Source organism: Panicum virgatum, chromosome 8K (assembly GCF_016808335.1).
Source record: "Panicum virgatum strain AP13 chromosome 8K, P.virgatum_v5, whole genome shotgun sequence".
Classification (NCBI taxonomy): Eukaryota; Viridiplantae; Streptophyta; class Magnoliopsida; order Poales; family Poaceae; genus Panicum; species Panicum virgatum.
In genome coordinates this window covers 20357817-20376994 of record NC_053143.1, presented here as the reverse complement: position 1 = coordinate 20376994, position 19178 = coordinate 20357817, and the positions used below count along the sequence as shown (strand labels likewise).

The window sequence follows — 19178 nt, the reverse complement described above, 5'->3', positions numbered from 1 at the left end:
CTGCGAACATTCTTGCAGCCAACAATCCGGCTACCTTGCTGTAATCGTTAGGCAGCCTAATAAATAGTTATCCCGAGGATCCCAACTCCCCTGCAGAACAGGATTGCTGTTGGGCAGTAGCTTATTCCAGTAAAACTCAGCGGCGGTGCTAATGGTGGCCGGCGTCCGCGGGAGGGATTAGATTGGAGAAAGACCGGAGGTTTGATCAGCCGGAGCGTGTGCCAGCCAGAAGGTGAGGAACTCGCCACCAACGACGCCTCACCGTAGACTCGGGCAACGTCAGATGTTGCTTCCCCTGATCTGCATGTCCTTTTAATTTGTCCGCTCTTTGCTTGGGTGTTGGATCTCGATCTGTTATTACTCAATTATTTGCAATCGATGAAATTACTCAATTCTATACTTTCCCCGTTTTCCATTCTTTTTCCTTAATTTCTCAGATCCAAACTGGGATTTGTTCATTTAGTTCCAGGCGCCACCAGAGCATTCATACTGGTTCCGATCCACACGCCCTCCGCAAACTGGAGAAACGCTAGCACGAGAGGAAGAGCAGGCAGCCATGGCCGAAGTCGGGGGCATGCTCGCCTACGCCATGCTCAAGGTAGTTACGCAGCAGATTGGTTCCATCATCGGTGGCCAGTTAAAGCTGCAGTGGGACTTCAGTGATGACTTAAGGAAGATGAAGATGACTCTGGATTCGATGGAAGCAGTGCTCCAGGATGCTGAGAGGCGGTCAATCCAGGATGCGGCAGTAAGGCTATGGCTGAAGCGCCTTACGGACGCTATGTATGGCATCTCTGACATTCTTGGCGAGTTTGAAACTACTGCAGAACCGCCTGGATGGAAGGTGTGTATGCTGTATTTCACTATGTTTCATTCTGACTGCTATTTTAGAATGTTTGTAACTGACTGTATACCGCTGAAACATTTCTACATTGGAGTTACCACCAAAACTATCTCAATGTACTACCAGCAATGGTGAGTGAGATGTGAGAACTGAAAAATCTTATTTCAGTACGTTTTGGGCTAAGGATAGGTACCTGCAGAGTGTCTGTAACTATCACAATAAACCTGCTGCACTAAAGCAATGCTATGTTATCCGGCCGGTCGTATACATGATGCACATACATTTCATATGTTATCCATTGGTATACCTGCTGCACTAATGTAATACTACGTACCACTATATGCTTCAATAAATTAAACATGATGCAATCAACAATCCAGAACGGCACACCTTTTTCTTTGGACATAGTGATATGTGGGCCTAGGAGGGTAGATGTCATTTATCAGCTAAGTCCATGAATTCGAACAAGAAAATACTCATTTTTGGACGTGCTGACAGATAAATTGGATTCTCGTGTAGATTGCAGCTAGGATGCCGTATCTTGCAGTTGGTTCAAAGATTTTGATTGCTAATAAGATGAAGAAGATGAGGCAGGAAGTGGAGAATATAAAGGATCAACACCAGCAGTTCAGTTTCAAGACAGACAGTAAATCTAATGTGCAACCAGTTCCTGATGAACGGGAAACAGACTCCTATATGGAAGATCAAACACTCGTAGTAGGGAGGACTGAAGAGAAAAGAAAAATACTGTCTTGCCTCTCTGAGGGCATAGCACAAGATATTACTATCCTTCCTATATATGGCATTGGAGGCATTGGCAAGACAGCATTGGCAAAATTAGTTTTCAATGACACCTATTTCAAAGATCACTCAAAGGTTTGGATCTACGTGTCCCAGATGCTTAATGTGAATAAAATAGGCAACTCTATTATATCCCAACTATCAAAAGAAGAGAGCAATCTGACTGAAAGGCAGATGATACGCAACCACCTTGGACAGCTGCTAACTGATCCTAATCAGCTGCTAACTGATCCTAATTATAACAAGAAGATTATGATTGTTTTGGATGATGTGTGGGAGGAAAATGATTCTCAGTTGAATGAATTGAAAACTATGCTACCGGTCATAAAGGGTGGCAAGGTGGTTGTAATAGTAACCACACGCGATGAACACATTGCTAGGAAAATTTGCACCGTTCAACCATACAAACTACTACCTTTGTCAGATGAAACTTGCTGGGCTATAATAAAACGAAAAAGTGACTTTGAAGCTAGAGATGATAAAGAACATCTGGAGCAGGTTGGGAGGGACATTGCAATGAAGTGTGGAGGTGTTGCTTTAGCCGCTCAAGCACTTGGATACATGTTGAAACTGTTAGAATTTAGAATCACGCAGTGCACATATCGGATGGGATTCTTTTACCTTTCACATGAGTTACAACAAGAGGTCCTAGATCTAGTATATGAACAAAGAGAACAGAGAGATTAAAAGGATGGACCCTCGCTGCCGCGGATTGAACTGGAGCCGGCCATCTGTGGTTCGGTGATGGAGATCCGCTCTAGGGCGGCGACGGGCGGTGCAGGGATGTCCCGGGCGCTGCGACGTCGCCGGTGGAGAAGCGTCGAGGCGCGGCGACGGCGTTTCCTGCAGTAGAGTGGCGGGAACATCCTGGCGTCGGTGAGCTTCCCGTCGCTGCAGCCCTCCCTCTGGATCGGGTAGGGTTTAGACAATGGGGCAATGACGGCTGTGGTGAACCTCATATCTCGAGTCGTCAATCCCCATCTCCTCTTTATAGGCTGCGCGACGGGGGCCCACCAGCCTCGTGTTGGGCTGGGCCCCCGATCAGGGCGCGAGGTCAAGGGACCAGTTGGCCGTTGGGCCAATTGGTGGAGATCAATTCCAACATTCTCCCCCTTGATCTCCTCTTATACTTTCATCTTCATATCTTTTACTTCTTTTCATATTTCATCACAAATTAATGTATAGAGCAGTTTCATCATCACGGTCGGTTGCCGATAGATTCAACAGCTACAATACATATCTCTGTTCTGAAATAGATACTTAACTTTGGGGCCCTTTATTGTCCGGAAAATATAGGCTATACCATAAACCCATGTCGACTGTGTGTTCTCTGTACACACTGGGCGGCAAGCCTTTAATAAGTGGATCCACAAACACATGTCTGTCATTCTTTTACTCAATGCATTTCAACATAATTCCGGACTTTCTCCTTTACAACGTATAACTTTGTGTCAATGTGTTTGGCACCACACTTGACTCGTTGTCATAGGAGCAAACTACTTAAATGATTATCGCTGTTGTCAACCATTATCAAACTCCGGGTTCAGGTTCCCTTAACCATTTTGCCTGTCCCTCGGCCTCGTATCATGCTATACCATGTCTTTGCATCACATTGATGATAATTGTTTCATTTTGGAGCTTTTCCACACAAAACCTCCAAGTGTGAAAGTTAGCGACAATTGTGGATTTCGCTACACATTTCACATGTTCTACTTTTGTACTCACAATCTTTTGAGAGTACTTGATCTTTCCAACTTAGCATGAGGCCGACATTCTTAATTTTATTCCAGTGATCTATATATGGATTGAACTTTTGCCAAAATAACCCGGATAAACAAAATATGTCAGGGTAAGTTCTTTACTTGCGCGCCTATAAAGCTTCCAGCAGCTGAAGCATTTGGAACTATTTCCATTTCACATTGGTTCCTGGAACACTAAGGTTCCCAAAACTATTACCCTTGACATTAGGAACAGGCATGAGTTTATTCATATGCATACTTCATTTCTTTAGAATCTTTTCCAAGTATGCCTTTGTTGTAATCATAATACCCCTTCCTTTTATCTCGATGAGTTTCAATTCGTAGAATGAAAACTCATCACCGAGATCAAAAATTTGAGGACAAGAATTCTTTACCCATAATAATATTTTAACACCACCACTAGAAAGTAGGATGTTATCTTCATTTAAGATGAGGAAATCAGATTTCCCATTCTTTTACTTTGCTTAAAACTATTGTCCTCCTCAATCTCTTTAAACCCAAAATTTTATACTGTTTTATTTAAACTTTAGATACCACCGTCTCGTGGCTTTCTTCAATCCATAAATGAATTTACTATTGTGGTATCCCATATGTTCTTTCTTCTCTTTGACTAAAACTTTTGTCACAAATTTTGCTTTATATCTTTCAACATTCCCTCTGGAGTCACATTGACATTTTGTAGGTCCATTATAACCTACTGTGATGATTCTTTCAGGAATCACATCCTTTTTTTTTTCTTTATATGGACTTAACCCACGGAATTCTTATGACTTCTTCAAATGAGGTGGAATCGACCTCCATTTGATTTTCTTTAATTTGTATAGGAATGTTGTTGCTCCTTTTGCCAAATGGCTATGGACTAATGAGATCCTGCATAACAAGATTCTTCTTTACTTTATTCATTTTCTTTGAGAGCTAACAACATGTGTTGTATACAACATCAGCACGTACGAGAAACTTGTTGTTCTTGAATCATCGAAGTGGACACGCATTCCCACTTCTCATCAAGTCTAAGGTATCTACATACCATGCTCCCCCAGATTTTGCCATCTTTTGTAAAGATGGCATATCAATAAATCTTTTGGTTTGGGTTCTATCTATGCCCCGTAAACTTTATATGTGCTCGTAAGCACCATCTTACTATCTTTGAGGGCAGTCCAGCAAAAAATGCTGAAATTTAGCTATTTCTTTACATAGGGGTATCAGCATAGTGACCGTTGTACCCCCTTGACGGTCACATTCATCCTTTAATAGATCATCTCTTGCTTTCAATGCATATTACAGGGGAGTATGTTTCTAAACTGTCTCATATTTCTCCCCCTCGAAATGTGACTTGAACTTTTCTGCCACAATTTCGAAAACTATTCACAACTTTTGTGAATGAGGAAACTTTATTACTTCATCCACATGATTACGTCATGCAGAACAAAGTAATTTCTTAATTTGTACGTGAGTACCTTTTATTCATTTTGCTTTGAGAACTCAATAGAGTCCTTTATTCGATATGGTAGTACTTTTTCCTCATTTCATTTCACGAACTCAACAGAGTCCTTTATTACAAGTACTTTAGCAAGTCATGCTTGCATATCTTTCTTATCTCGAGGTTCGCATGTAACTTTCCATTCTTTTAAACTCATTGAGTGCTTAATCGCTGTGACACAATAGAAGTGCCCGATCAATTCTAGAATAGCAAAGCTACTACAAACTTTTCTCCCAGTATGGGATAAACTAGTACATGAGTCATCACAACTTTCTCCCGCCATGCAGGATTAGCACTAAGCCAACTTTATCCCGTCATGCGGGTTATTTCATATTTCATACTTTTCCAATAAAAAATGTCAGGATCGGTTCATATCAAATTCAGAAATAAATCTGAATATTTCATGACACACATGCTTAATCCGACGTTGGTCAAATTAAACATGTATTGACTTATCACAACTTTGACTGAACTCAAAATGAATTCTTCTTGATAGAGAGTACATAAGAGACATTTCTCAAAATGAACTCTTATTGCTTTATCTACTCTTCTTAGATAAATATCCTGAATACTTTTCCTGTCAAGCCGTTCTTTACAGAGAATATATTCTCTTATGTAATGACCTTCTTTCTTTCTGAGTCACAAGTACCCAGTTCATTATCTTTCGTCCTTCAAGGACAACATAGAACTCTTTGTCTGAAAAGTCAATAATCAATACTTTAAGTTCTATTCTATATCACCGTTGGGCAGAAATAGAATAATCTTTTACATTAATTCTGTATCACCGTTGGGCAGAAACGGAATTAATGTATGGGAAACTCAATAAACTTTAAAACCATGTATCTGTTCCTCAAAATTAAATTCTTCCAATGGTTCGAATTTAATTAGAGGATGATTAACTTTATTGCAGCGGAAACAAGAAAATACATTTCTTTACTTTAACAGCAGTTCTTTATGTATTCTCTCAAAAAAAGTCACTTTAATGCAACATTTACAAATGACTTTAAACTTTAAGCTATGACTCATAAAATTATAATATTGTTATCATCAACGTTGGTCAGAAAATAACAATACTATAATTAACTTTAAAAATCTCTTCTTTGAGAGCTTTCTTTATGGCTACTATTAAGAAGACAAACCAATGCTCAACTTTGAGACATTAAATGGCGAAATGATGCCAGAATTTAACTTTAACTTAAGACACCATAAGCTTTTCTGAGTCTTTAAACTATAAATGTGTCTTTAACCCATAGGGAAAAACTCATTTAAGAGTTTTTATACTATTATTTCAATTAAATCTTCTCGTTGGTTCCGACTTAATTGAAAGATAACATCATTGTAGCAGCGGAAAACCTTTTCTTTACAGATACAACACTTTGTACTCTTTAATTGTACTTTGTACTCTTTTTCTCTCTAAACAATTTATCTCGTTGGTTCAAAATTGAATAGAGATAAAATAGTACAAAACGTACTCAAATTAAACTCTTTAATCATGCTCTTAAAATTTAATTGTCCCGTTGGTTCTAATTAAATTAGAGAGCAACAATATAAACTTTGCAGCGGAAACATGTAGGAATTCTATTTTCAGAAGCATTACTGTGGCCCTTTATCTCTAAACAATGTACACGATGGTGCAAAATTGAATAGAGATCAAACTATAAACAAATTCATTCGAAATACTATTGAAAATGCTTCTGGAAAAATAGAAAACGGTAAAAAATCGATACTGTGTGGGCCGAAATGCGGCCGAGTAGGCCCGCGGCCCGTTCATCGCGCCCCTCCCCCCGCGGCCAGGCAGTAACCTGGGCCTGGGCCGGAAAAATGGCCCGCGCAAGAGCCCCACCTGGGCCAAAATCCAGCCCATTAGAGCGGCGGCGATCCCTGGCCGCCGGATCAGATCCAACGGCCGTCCGCCGTTTTCGGCGGATCAAAACCTGGCAGCACCGGTGAGCTCCCCCCGAAAACCCTAGTTTCATTTGGCTTTCCTCCCCTTCTCTCTGCACACCGCGGCGGCGGCGGTGGCGGCCACTGGGCGGCCGGAGGAGGCAGCGGCGGCGCCGGCGAGTCGGCGGCGCACACCCCCCCTCTCTCCGCAGCCCTGTGCTTTCCCTTTTCCCCTTTTTCTCTTTGAGCGCCGCGAGCCGAGCGAGCGGCAATGGCGGCCATGGGTGGTCGGGGAAGGACAAAGTGGCAGCGCCGCCGCGGCTTCCTCGCCGGTGTGCGCACTCGCCGTAGGGTGAGCGCGCCGCCGTCGAGTAGGCGGTTGACGACGCCTTGCTTTCAAGCCCGCGCACGCGCCTCCAGCGTCCCGGGGTAAGTGGCGGCTCCGGTCTGTGTGCCACGACCCCGTCGAGCGGTGGCGCGGGTCTGAGCCGCACAACGGTGGCGGCGGTGGCGCGCGGACCAGGTAAGCCCGGCGGCCCCTTTTCCTCTAGGGTTAGGGTTTTGCTTTTCCTTTTCGATTCAAGATCGATTTGCATTTTCTGCGTTCGATTTGCATCGTATTTCTTCCGATTCGTTACCGAATCCTTCTTTCCCCATCTCAATCTACACTGGTGTAGGCGACTGATACCAATGTTAGAATTTAGAATCACGCAGTGCACATATCGGATGGGATTCTTTTACCTTTCACATGAGTTACAACAAGAGGTCCTAGATCTAGTATATGAACAAAGAGAACAGAGAGATTAAAAGGATGGACCCTCGCTGCCGCGGATTGAACTGGAGCCGGCCATCTGTGGTTCGGTGATGGAGATCCGCTCTAGGGCGGCGACGGGCGGTGCAGGGATGTCCCGGGCGCTGCGACGTCGCCGGTGGAGAAGCGTCGAGGCGCGGCGACGGCGTTTCCTGCAGTAGAGTGGCGGGAACATCCTGGCGTCGGTGAGCTTCCCGTCGCTGCAGCCCTCCCTCTGGATCGGGTAGGGTTTAGACAATGGGGCAATGACGGCTGTGGTGAACCTCATATCTCGAGTCGTCAATCCCCATCTCCTCTTTATAGGCTGCGCGACGGGGGCCCACCAGCCTCGTGTTGGGCTGGGCCCCCGATCAGGGCGCGAGGTCAAGGGACCAGTTGGCCGTTGGGCCAATTGGTGGAGATCAATTCCAACAGAAACCTCTTACTTTTGGTGAATGGGAGTCAGTGAGAAACAGTGATATCTGGAATGCATCTACTTCAGAACAAGAATCTTTGGCACACCATAATGTGCTTGCATGCTTACTATTAAGCTACAGGAGTATGCCACCATCCCTGAAGTTATGTTTTGCCTATTGTGCATTCTTCCCAAAAGGTTATAAGTTAGACAAAAATGATCTAATTTACCAATGGATTGCTCATGGTTTTATTGCACCGTCTAGCATATTCTCAACTAGACAGCTTGGTGGGAAGTATGCTAAACAGCTTTTGGGAATGTCATTCCTGCAACATTCAAAGTCATCTTCTGTAAGTTACTAAATACCCCTTCAGCCCAACCGTTTATTTTCTGTTCAATCAATTTTACTACTACACTTAACATTTAGTCACTGCTTTACTTCATGCCCAAGGAATATGTAACCATCCCCACAATCTCTTCTTTAAGGGAAATTGTTCGCACAGTCCGATGTGTCTTATTGTGTTTCCACGAAGTGCATATTGGCCCAATATTCAACTAGAATGTCATATTTTAGAAAAGTACATTTTATTCTGCCATCAATTTTTTTCTATTGCATCTATGTCATAGCAAATTCATAAACGAAGGTGTTAACTCACTGGCATCGGCAGTATGTGATGTTGTATTACAAATGCACTTAGATAGTGATGTTCCATATGACATGAAGAACATTTAAATGTAATAGAGGACGTCGATAACACACAATGATTTCATCTGAGAAATGATTGTGTGTGAACGATATCATTTCACTGGTAAGATTTAGCATGACTTGGTGGTTTCACATTGCTGTGGAATCAACTAAGTTACATGATGCTTAGATAACTCGATTTTTCTGTTATGGGGCTGAAGAATACACTCCCAACTAACTGTTGTGTTCACATTATGAGACCTCAATATAATGCTACTGTAAGGTTGCGCTCAAAACTATGAGCAAAATCTTTATTTTCTGTTCATGACATGCATTGTGAAAATGAGTCATGAAATTGACTTTCATAACTATGTCAAAGAATAACATAAATGGAAATGGAAAATCTAAACCAGAAACTTCTTTTGTTACAGCCTATTGGACTGCACCGTGACAATGTTACATTATTCAACGTGCATGATTTGGTGCATGATCTCGCAAGGTCAATAATGGCAGATGGTGTTCTAGACACTAGCAAAATGGGATGCACTTGGAGAAACAGTTGCCGCTATGCATTGCTCATAGATTCCAGCCGTCCACTAAAACTATATGTGGCATCTCCTGAAAAGATAAGGGCACTGCGTTTTCTAGGTTATGATAGAATTGGACTTCGCAGTGCTGCATTTTTGTCAGCTAAATACCTGCGCGTCTTAGATTTAAGTGAATGCTACATTCCAAAGTTGCCCAATTCTATTGGTGAACTGAAGCAGTTGAGATATCTTAATGCTCAGAGAATTCAAGATGATGTGATTCCCATGTGTATCACAGAGCTCCTCAAATTAAACTACCTCAACCTTGGAGGATCTCTAATAACAGCACTACCAGAGTCAATTGGTGAAATGAAATGTCTTATGCACATTGACTTGTCGTCTTGTTTGAAAATACAGAAACTTCCAGAATCATTTGTGAATCTCAAAGAATTGGTTCATTTGGACTTAAACAACTGCCTAAGTCTTGACATTGTACCAGAATTGTTTATGGGATTAGAAGAGTTGGCATATCTGGTCTTATCAAAGTGCCATTGTGTCAAAGGTAAAGTGGAAGACTAGGGTGGCCTTGCCAAACTACAGTATTTGAATTTATCTGGAACATTTTTGGGAAAGATGTTGTCAGGGTTGCAAAAAGCCATGAGCAATCTCACTGACCTACGTTATCTAGGTTTATCAAGCATGAATTCTATAGTTCCTAGCCTATCAACAATTGAAATGGCCAGTTTCATTGACCATGTCAGCTCACTCACAAATCTAGAGCATCTGAAGTTGTCCCACAATCAGAATATAGTGAGTCTACCTGAAACTATTAGCAGCCTTAGGAAGCTACGTACCCTAGACCTCTCGGCATGTAACAATCTAGAGAGGCTTCCAGATGGTATGGTTCAAATGGATTGCTTGTTGCTTCTCAAGGTAGAGGGCTGCTATAATCTGGATATGTCCACCCTCAGTCAACCAAACTTCTTTGGCCGGTTGTCAAACCTTGTTGTCCAAACTGGTGGTGATTCTACAAGTCACCATATGCTTCGGCATGTCAAACCTAACAAAAGGCTGAAAATAAGTAGACTTGAGGGCATGACATTTGCACAATTGGCTCTCAGTATAGAGCAGATGAGAAATCAACGAATTGAAAAACTGGAGCTTGAGTGGAATAGAAATGATGAGAGGTCTTTTGAGGACATGAACGTGTTAGGAAAGCTATTACCACCAATAACTTTGAGGCATCTTGAGCTGCAAGGTTATTACAATAGTATCAGCTTTCCAGCCTGGATGATGTCCATTTCTCAGCACCTCCCAAACCTTGTTGAAATAAGGATGTGGGGTTTGCCAAAGTGCAACAGTCTACCACCATTTGGTCAATTACGAAGTCTAAGAGAACTACTTATTGGGGGAATGGAGAGTATCACAAAAATTGAGGAGGGCTTCTACGGAGGTGCAGGTGCATTTCCTCAGCTGTGGAAATTTGAACTGAGATGTATGGAGTGTTTGGAAGTGTGGAACACAATGTATTCTGACAAAGAACACAGTGTGCAGGTAGTGATGTCTCCGAACCTTCAACGGTTGACACTCTATGATTGCCCAAAATTGAAGTTGAAACCATGCCCACCTAGTGCCAAGCAATGGGAGATAGTGAATTGTGATAATGTGCTAGCACTATGGGATGAGGGGACACAAACATGTGCGTCCTCCTATCCAGGACTAAGAGATGTTACCGTGAGAAATAGCAACGTGCCTCTGCATCAGTGGAGGTTGCTGCATTACCTCCCTGCTCTCACTAGTTTAAGAATTGAGAGTTGTAGCAATCTGACATGCATTTCACAAGAGATCAGACGAGGTTTCTCCACCCTCCAGTCACTACACCTGGTAGACAATGGTCAACCAGAACTACCACAATGGTTGGGTGAGGTCACCACTCTCCGGGAATTGGATATACGTGGGTACCCAGAGCTGCAAGCACCACTGAAGATCATGAAGCAACTCACTTCCCTACGTGCACTGTTGTTGTTTAGTTGCAAAGACATGATATCAACGCCGGAATGGTTGGGTGAGCTCACCTCCCTAGAAGAACTGCTCATCTCAGATTGTCCAAAGCTGAGCAATTTGCAAATGAACATACAATACCTCAGCTCACTCCATTCACTATCATTGAATGATTGCAGAAAGATTCAATCACTGCCAGAATGTTTGGGGAATCTTACCTCTCTCAGGAGACTTGAAATCATAGATTGCAGAGCCATCAAGTCCTTCCCTGAGAACATAAGGAAACTTCCTAAGATAGAACACCTAAACATTTTTCCTCCAATATAGAGCACCTAAACAATCTCTAGTGCCCACATATCTTAGTCCCGTGCATATTTCATCACCTTGCTGCTTTTAGTTCGGATCAAATCTGCTGCGTCATCCTGCTACATCCCCTCAGCAGCAGGCCGAGTAAGTCTGTGATTGTGATGAGCGTGGAATTGTTTCTAGTTTCTAGCCACGAAGAATGAGCTTCCCATTGCCAGTTTGCCATATCTGTGCACATGTATCCATTTTTGGTAAGATTGCAAACAAAGAAAATGGTCGTCGACACCGTTGCCGGCATAAAGCAGCACTCTCTACATGTCAGGTATTGGAGAAACAGCTCTAGCTACCTGAGATCGACTAGAAGCTGGGAAGATTGAATCAAGCGGAAGATAGCTTGGTAGGAGACAGTAACCAACGTCCAACTCTAGTAATTTGGACACTTTTTCTTCTAGAGTGTAGCATGGATAATTTCCATGTCTGCACTCTGCCCACAGACTGTTAAAAAAAGGATCACTGACTGAAGCTCACCTCCTCCTTGTTTCTTAATTCATATTAACAAAATATTTGATGTCTGCTATTGAAAGTTTGAAACACTCGTGCATCCAACAGCAAAACATTCGGAGACACAAATCCTGTAAAGCAAATAGCTGAATTTTGTTTTCTCTGTTTTCATGGTTTTCCCATGTGAAACTTTCAGAGAAATTGTATTCTGGAGCAAATTTGAAAGTGAGTAGCTAAATTTCTTTACCAACCAACAGTCCAACTCTATGCATCCATAAAAAATAATATAATTAATCCCTCATTGACCATACAACATCAATAATCTTTTGAAACAATACATATCAAGCACACTTGGGTGAAGATATATAGATCATGTTTTTCATTTGAATCCAACAGATATCAAACATAGTATTGACTAAACTAGAGCTCATAGTCTTCATATGAATCCAACATATATGAAACAATACATAATTGGTTGCCAAAGCTTCGATCATAGACATCATTGGTGATGTCACAGTGCTCAAGTCAAGCTAGCTAGATCATATATTGGGATTGTCACAGACCACGGTACAAGCAGCAGCCACATGCCAACATTTACAAAATAAGAGAAGCCAGAAGCCAGCCTAGATATTCCAAATAAGCACTACCCAAAATAAAAGTGCCCATAAGCACTACCCAAAATAAGTGTCCATGAGCGTTGATCTGCTTGTTGCTTACATGATCAACCATCATGCCACCTCTAAGACCTCCCATCTGAACAAGTTAAAAGTGTGCTGAAAGTTAACTACAGAAACAAAAGGAAGAGTAAAAATTAATCTACAAAACTGCTAGATGTTGCTACAGCTAGCCGACTTGCCTACTCTTAGGAAAATTGGCTAATTAGTGTGCAATTCATACAATTTTACTTTCTGTATGGACTACCACAAATTCTAACATGCCCAAAGCTGGAACTAAAATGAGATCAAATAGTACTAGTAGAAGAGTGGGCTGTTTGCTGAAAGCAAAAATTCAAAAAATACCTGTTGTACCTTGGGTAGATTGTGATCCTTTGGTTACCTTCAACTGTCAGAAATATAAACAATTAATTAGTGGCTACAGTCACTCTCATCACACATGAAAAAAATGTAGCAAGGATAAGTATAGTACTCTTTTGTATGGCCATGCAATTGACATCCTATGTGCATCAGCCATGGTCTCCACAAAACCATAAGGACGAGGCAAAACTGTATTCCTTTTCAGCACAACATTCAAAACCACTTCACAATACTGATTTCCAAGAGGCACATCTCCTAGCGTGCTCTTTGGATCAGTTGAAATAATTGTTTCCTTAGCCACTGCTACATCAGATCGCAGCAAGGCATATAATATTACATCCTTTCCAACCTAAAGAAAATAATGCATTTATGAGATAGAGCCACAAATAAATGAAAGTAAAAAAAATTATAGCATGGATGAGAAGATTACAAGTTCATCATGTGAAGATGGGGCTACAGGGATGTGCCGACGCGGCTGCACTATTGGGGTTGCACCTCCAAAGCTCATTTAATCATGATGGGCTGTTGTTGGGGCCACAACACGCCTTCTCACAGTCAAGTAATCATCCTCACCAGAGTGATTAGAAGCTCCATCTTGATTTTGAGCATTATGACATGCCTCATCGACATGTTCTTTAGACCTTGGGCTCTATAAAGATGAGATGAGTAAGAGATAGTGCAAGTAGGAGCTATGAGCTTGTAAAAATTATTTTTTGCTACTAATACGAGCTTACATGTCTATTAGATTATTCATCAATGAATTATATTTTACTATGATTCTAAGTAACTCAAGGTTGTTGAAGTAATTTACCACATGATGCCTTGAATTAGAACCATGTTGTAACATTATTTCCATATCTTCCTCCATTTCTGCAATGCGTTGTTGTAGCGCTGCATTCTCACGTTCAGCCTTTTTATAGGCTAGAACTTCCATTTGAAGCCTTGTGGGTTTCTAAGACTTCAACCCCGGGGTACCAACATCTTGGGGAGTTGGTCCGAGGCCCAAAACACGAACACGTCCTCTTGGCTCCTTTTCTCCACAAGCAGCAGCATATGCATCATCTTGTTGAATTGTTTTCTGCTTCAATTCTGGACGAGCTTCAACAATGGATTTAAGCTTATTCTGCACAAATGGAATATGTATGGTTACACACAAAAAGATATTCCTACAAACTGCAAGTTATTTTCATAAGCACACTTACAATAATTGGTTCTGTGTTTGTTGATGGCACTCCATTTTTCCTTGTATGGGTCTTTATATATAGTTCATCTCTTCATGGAGGGCGCCCTAGAACACCAGCCTACAAAAAAATTTTAACTTTCAAGACTGAAAATATGAAATTGTAATGTACCAAAAGAGTGATAGATATAGTTTCAATACCAATTCATGGACTGAACGAGCAAAGCTCTTACTGCCTGCTATATGGTGTGTCCCTAACTTTGAACGAATAGACTTCGAGATTTCCGTGCGAGCCTATGATAGACATTGTTAAATTATACAAAGTTTGTTGAACACAAGTAATTAATACCAGCTACTTACTTCAGATTCAGGTGACCTCCAATAGTTTGAGAGGAACTTCCAATCATCATCGTTGACTCTATCACTGTGTTTTGCTCTCAATTCTAAAATTTTCTCATAAAAAACTGCTGCTTTACGGTGGATTTGAATTCCTTCCATTTCATTCCAGCAGTGCACAGAAAACAAATTGAACACAGCATCATCGATATCATAGACTTCCTAATTTGACAAGGAAAAGTAAGCAATCAATTCTGGAGTAATAATATATATAGAAAAAACAAATTGCACTAGAGATAGCATGTGTAGGGCACCTTGGTGGGGAAAAGATGTAGACTAGGATAGGGATTGTGTGAGGAGAAGTGGGGAGGAATGCCGGGTTTGTCGGCATCCTTCTCCGGCTTGTACCTCGAAAGGTATGAATCGCTTTAGTAAGTACCTGAGTTTATCTTTTGATTATGTTCTTCATAAAGTTATTCTCTATTGTTATTCATTTGCGGGTTCATCGTCTGTTCTTGTGACGGATGCTCTAGTAGAGGGCCCCTGATAAAGACGGGTAAACCCTGATCACCGCTAGAGTAGTAATCGAAGGATTAGACATGGTGTCTATGCCCTAGATTACCTTTGTTTTTCTCGAGCTCAGCTGGCATTGTGGGGTAGACGGCAGGTGGTGACAGCCCTGTCCGTCCGCTACGGAGGCAGTCTGTGTGGTCAGTATAGGCCCCCCCGGCCTGGGTTCAGCATACAGCTAGTAGTCGGAGGTCCTAGGCAGACCAAGGTCAGACCGGTGCCCGAAGTAAACGAATAGCAGCAGAGCGTAACCTGCCTTGATCCTTTCTCTTAGATAAACCATGCTGCCTAGGCTATCCTATCTCTCATTCTCCTGGGTGAACTGGCTCAAAGACCATTACACCTTCGTTCCTCGTGGAAAATACGATACCCTGAATACTCCCGAGTGAAGTGCTACAACGGTATTTCTGTGCGCTTGCAGACTTCTCTGTAAGAGTTAATTAAGAAATACCAACAATCTCCAATAGGCTGACCATCACTACTACAAAAATGATTCGTAGCAACACCTCGAATTTTTTTAGGGGCAGACTAAAAAGTCACATGTTCCTACAAATGGGACGTGGGTACTGTAGCAAATGTGCTGCCCCTAAAAATGACATTTTCAGGGGTGGCTCACCCCCCTAGCAGCCCCTAAAAATGGGTGCCATTTTCAGGGGCGGTCGGGGGGGGGGGTGAGCTACTGTTGGTATTTCTTATGCCTAATAGAATATAAATTCCGCAAGCGCACAGAATCACCGCTGTAGCACATCACCTTGGAGTATTCTAGGGTATCGTATTTTTTCCTCAGGGAAGCAATATGATAAAGAGTATCATGAATCGAATGATAACCGTACTAGCTTAATTAACCGACTAACTAGACGGGGGTAAGCCAGATATAAGGATAGGATAAATGGCCAATCAATGACAGAATGACACACAGAGACTCAACTCCTTAGAGTGGTAGCATCTGGGTGAACAACAAGCGAGATAAGACACCTGATACACTTCTGAACTATCGAGAAAGTCTCTCTAGATCAGACTAACTACCTAACTAATCTTCAGGATAGTAGAGCTTACTTCGGCGGCTGGAAGAGGAAGAACTTCAGAAAGGGATGAGAGGGCAGTCCAACGGCAACCCGCACTACTACTATGAAAGCACCCGAACGTGGTGGACTACAAGGGACGGACAGGGCTATCACCACCTGCTGCCTACCACAATGGTTCGGTGGGGTGGAACACACTTTCTAGCTAACACCGAATTCGGACACCACGCCCGCGATCAGTGTTAGGATTTCTCTCGAGGCCTTCGAGAGAAATCCCCCTCAACCTAGAGAACCCGTAAGATAAGATCTCGAAAACTAGGAAGATAACTTAGCCTAAGCTAAAGGATACAGATAACTTAGCCTAAGCTAAAGGATACAACTTCCGCGCTCGCGCTGAACACTCAGACTCGAGAAGATAAAGGAATGCAGAAAGTAAAGCTGACTCAGAAAAGTAGAGAAGATAACTTATATTAATAAAGTCAAAAGAAAGATACAAGAGCTATACCAGACTTCCGACGACTCTGGAATCCCGAGCAAGCTCGACTCGACTAGGTGGCTGCAAGGTGGGGCCTGCCGGCCTCCCCTAGGTGTTGGATCATTGACTTGGACACGAGTTCTCACTGAGTTGTGGGTCCTTTGATCCTTGTGCAAGCCTTTCGGTCCATTCGATTGAACCGACATCCAATCCATGACTCAGAGGCATTGTGAGTGTGTCACATTGCCCCTGTATCGAAGACGAAGCACAGTCTTCAGGGGGACTAGGCCAGCCGGACTAGGAGAGGCTGGTCGGCCTAGGTTTGTGCCCATTTTCTTCCTCTTTTCATACATGTTCACCTTAAATCACAACTCATCCAAAACTTATGGAACTTATTAGAATTAAATAGAATATGAATGGAACATTGTGTAAAGCTTAATTTTTTTCCGAGAAGTTGACGGTCAGATTGTAAAATAATAGCCGTCAACACCCCCCCCCCCAAACTTAAACTTTTGCTCGTCCTCGAGCAAAACTTAAACTGGGGCTCGGTGGATCAGGAGTTGCATCAATGTTCACAGCCTGCAGGTACCTTGTGCACAACATATTACTAGTCTCGTATGTACTATGAGTAAGTTGGCTCATACCTAAGGTTCTGGAGGATGGGGCGTATTTGTTTTTCATCCCTCAGTCTTGAGCAGTTGAAGGACTAAACAACCTTCTTCGGAATGTTTTCTGCTGCCTATTCAGGTTCCTAGCTCGGAGTTTTTACATGATTTTTCAAAAGAGGTTCAGGTTCCCCAATGGTACTCTCGAGTCACTCAAGGTGTATGATCCTCACACAGGGTCAGAGTTTTGACCCTCTTTTTCCTACCTCTAAGGCTAATATGTGGAGTTCATGGGTAGGGAAAAGTGTTGCATATCTTGGTTACCTGTATTGCCGAGCCGAATGGTGATCCACGAAGGATTGGAACTTATCCAAATTCTGATCTTATGGAGGAATGTCTAGGGAAAGGAAGGAGATGGACTCACACTTGGAAGGAATTTGGTCTTTTTATTTGAACTCCATATTTTGCAACTCTTTTAGGAGAGTGGGACTTCGTCTTCTCTCATTTTCACCATCATTTTTTTAGAGAAGATATTCCCCACCCTCTCTTGCTGATATGATATGAATTCTTTGGAGTTTGTGATGGGAAGACCTTTTGTGGCATGACTGGGTACACTGTGGAGATTTTGGGTTTTCATTTACGGGGGAATTATGTCTGGCGAAAGTGGATGCCAATACTCGGAGTGGGTGATTGACAGACCAGACATTTTGAGGCTAGCAAACAATGGGTACGTGAAAGAGGAAGATCGGTAGATGGCAAGTTCCATTTCCTAGGCGGACACACCGTTTGGCAAAGCTCATGATAACATAAGATAGCTCATTTTGGTTTATGTAACATGAAAGACTCTGGATGGGTCATTATAACCATGTGGGAAACCTTCACTAAGATTTTAATTTTCAAAAGTACTCCGAGAGGTTCCCTACTAGAGCAAGTAGTTTTAAATCCGATTTGGGCTATCTTGAATCCCACAACAACTTAGACTTCAGAAATTAAACTCATGCCTCCACACAACCATATTTCAATGGAACTAAAATGTGCCAACTAGCTCATGTATTAGGAGACTAAAAAACTGTAAACAAGGCACATACGGGGGGCATGAACAGAGCAACTATTCATAATTTCCAAAGCAAGAGCTTACATGGATTTCCACTTATATTTTTATTCAAACATGGGAAATATATATTTATTTTATTATTATTATTATTTTGGTTTTTGTTATTTTTATACTATTTATTTTTATTATTTATTTCTAGCATGTCTGTTGAAAGGATAGTTGGGATGTGGTGACTTACCTGGTGTTGGCGCCTACCAATGTCACCAGCGATGACGCCCGCAGACGCCAATTTGGGGTGGCAGTATTTCATGAACCACGAATAAATCCGCAAGCACACGGAATACCGCTGTAGCATTTTACCTGAGAGTATACCGATGTGTCATTTATATTTCCGTAGGGAAGGAAGGCGGTGAGTGAGAAGATATATAGATTAGTTGGTGAACTCTATCTAGATTGAATATTCTCCTACATAAACAGGGGTAAGATAATAATATGGTAGGAGGTAGTGTGACACACACACAAACTACCCTCTTGGATAAATAAAAGATAAAAGAAAGACAAAAGATGCTTTAGGCCGGGAGCAAGGTAGAAGTTAGAGCTCGAGTCAGCTGTGCTAGGCTAGCTATATCTACACTTTTTCATTGGTTAGCTCGTCAGAGATTAAACTACACAATAGGGAGATCGCTATCGAAGTAACGGGTGGAGCCCGTATACCCCGGCGACTTTATGTACCTCCTACCCCCCATACCGAACTTGGAGGATTACTCGGGCTCAGACAGGGCTGTCACCACCTGCTAGCTACCTCTACAAATTGTGGGTATAGTTGACATCCAGCAACATTTAGCTAATCTAGACACCATGTCTACACTAGTAAGGGATACTCTAGTGTCCCGCGCAGAGCTCCCACC

At 42.2% G+C, this 19178-nt stretch overlaps 1 protein-coding gene and 2 long non-coding RNA genes across 3 annotated transcripts; 1 reads left to right on the top strand and 2 right to left on the bottom strand.

Annotated features, from left to right (window-relative positions):
* LOC120644170 (putative disease resistance protein RGA1) lies at window positions 1–12232 on the top strand. Its single transcript, XM_039920744.1, has 6 exons — window positions 1–232; window positions 464–844; window positions 1364–2208; window positions 2663–2666; window positions 7995–8324; window positions 9091–12232. Exons 2-6 carry the CDS (start codon window positions 557–559, stop codon window positions 9763–9765), a joined length of 2142 nt encoding a protein of 713 aa, XP_039776678.1. The 5' UTR covers window positions 1–232; window positions 464–556; the 3' UTR covers window positions 9766–12232.
* A 173-nt stretch (window positions 12233–12405) lies between these two features.
* Window positions 12406–13349, bottom strand: LOC120644174. Its single transcript, XR_005663476.1, has 3 exons — window positions 13141–13349; window positions 13014–13056; window positions 12406–12778 (listed from the first exon to the last, which is right to left on the bottom strand). It is a non-coding gene; the product is annotated as an uncharacterized LOC120644174 (long non-coding RNA).
* Window positions 13350–13462: 113 nt separating this feature from the next.
* Window positions 13463–14942, bottom strand: LOC120644172. The gene is made up of 5 exons (XR_005663473.1): window positions 14569–14942; window positions 14410–14502; window positions 14231–14329; window positions 13840–14151; window positions 13463–13677 (listed from the first exon to the last, which is right to left on the bottom strand). It is a non-coding gene; the product is annotated as an uncharacterized LOC120644172 (long non-coding RNA).
* Between the last annotated feature and the right edge of the window lie 4236 nt (window positions 14943–19178).

Excerpts from the sequence above, each read along its gene's own strand:
- LOC120644170 (XM_039920744.1), top strand. The coding sequence starts at position 557 with ATGGCCGAAGTCGGGGGCATGCTCGCCTACGCCATGCTCAAGGTAGTT. Across the intron at positions 845-1,363 it reads CAGAACCGCCTGGATGGAAG|ATTGCAGCTAGGATGCCGTA; the intron begins GTGTGTATGCTG and ends ATTCTCGTGTAG. Across the intron at positions 8,325-9,090 it reads AACATTCAAAGTCATCTTCT|CCTATTGGACTGCACCGTGA; the intron begins GTAAGTTACTAA and ends CTTTTGTTACAG.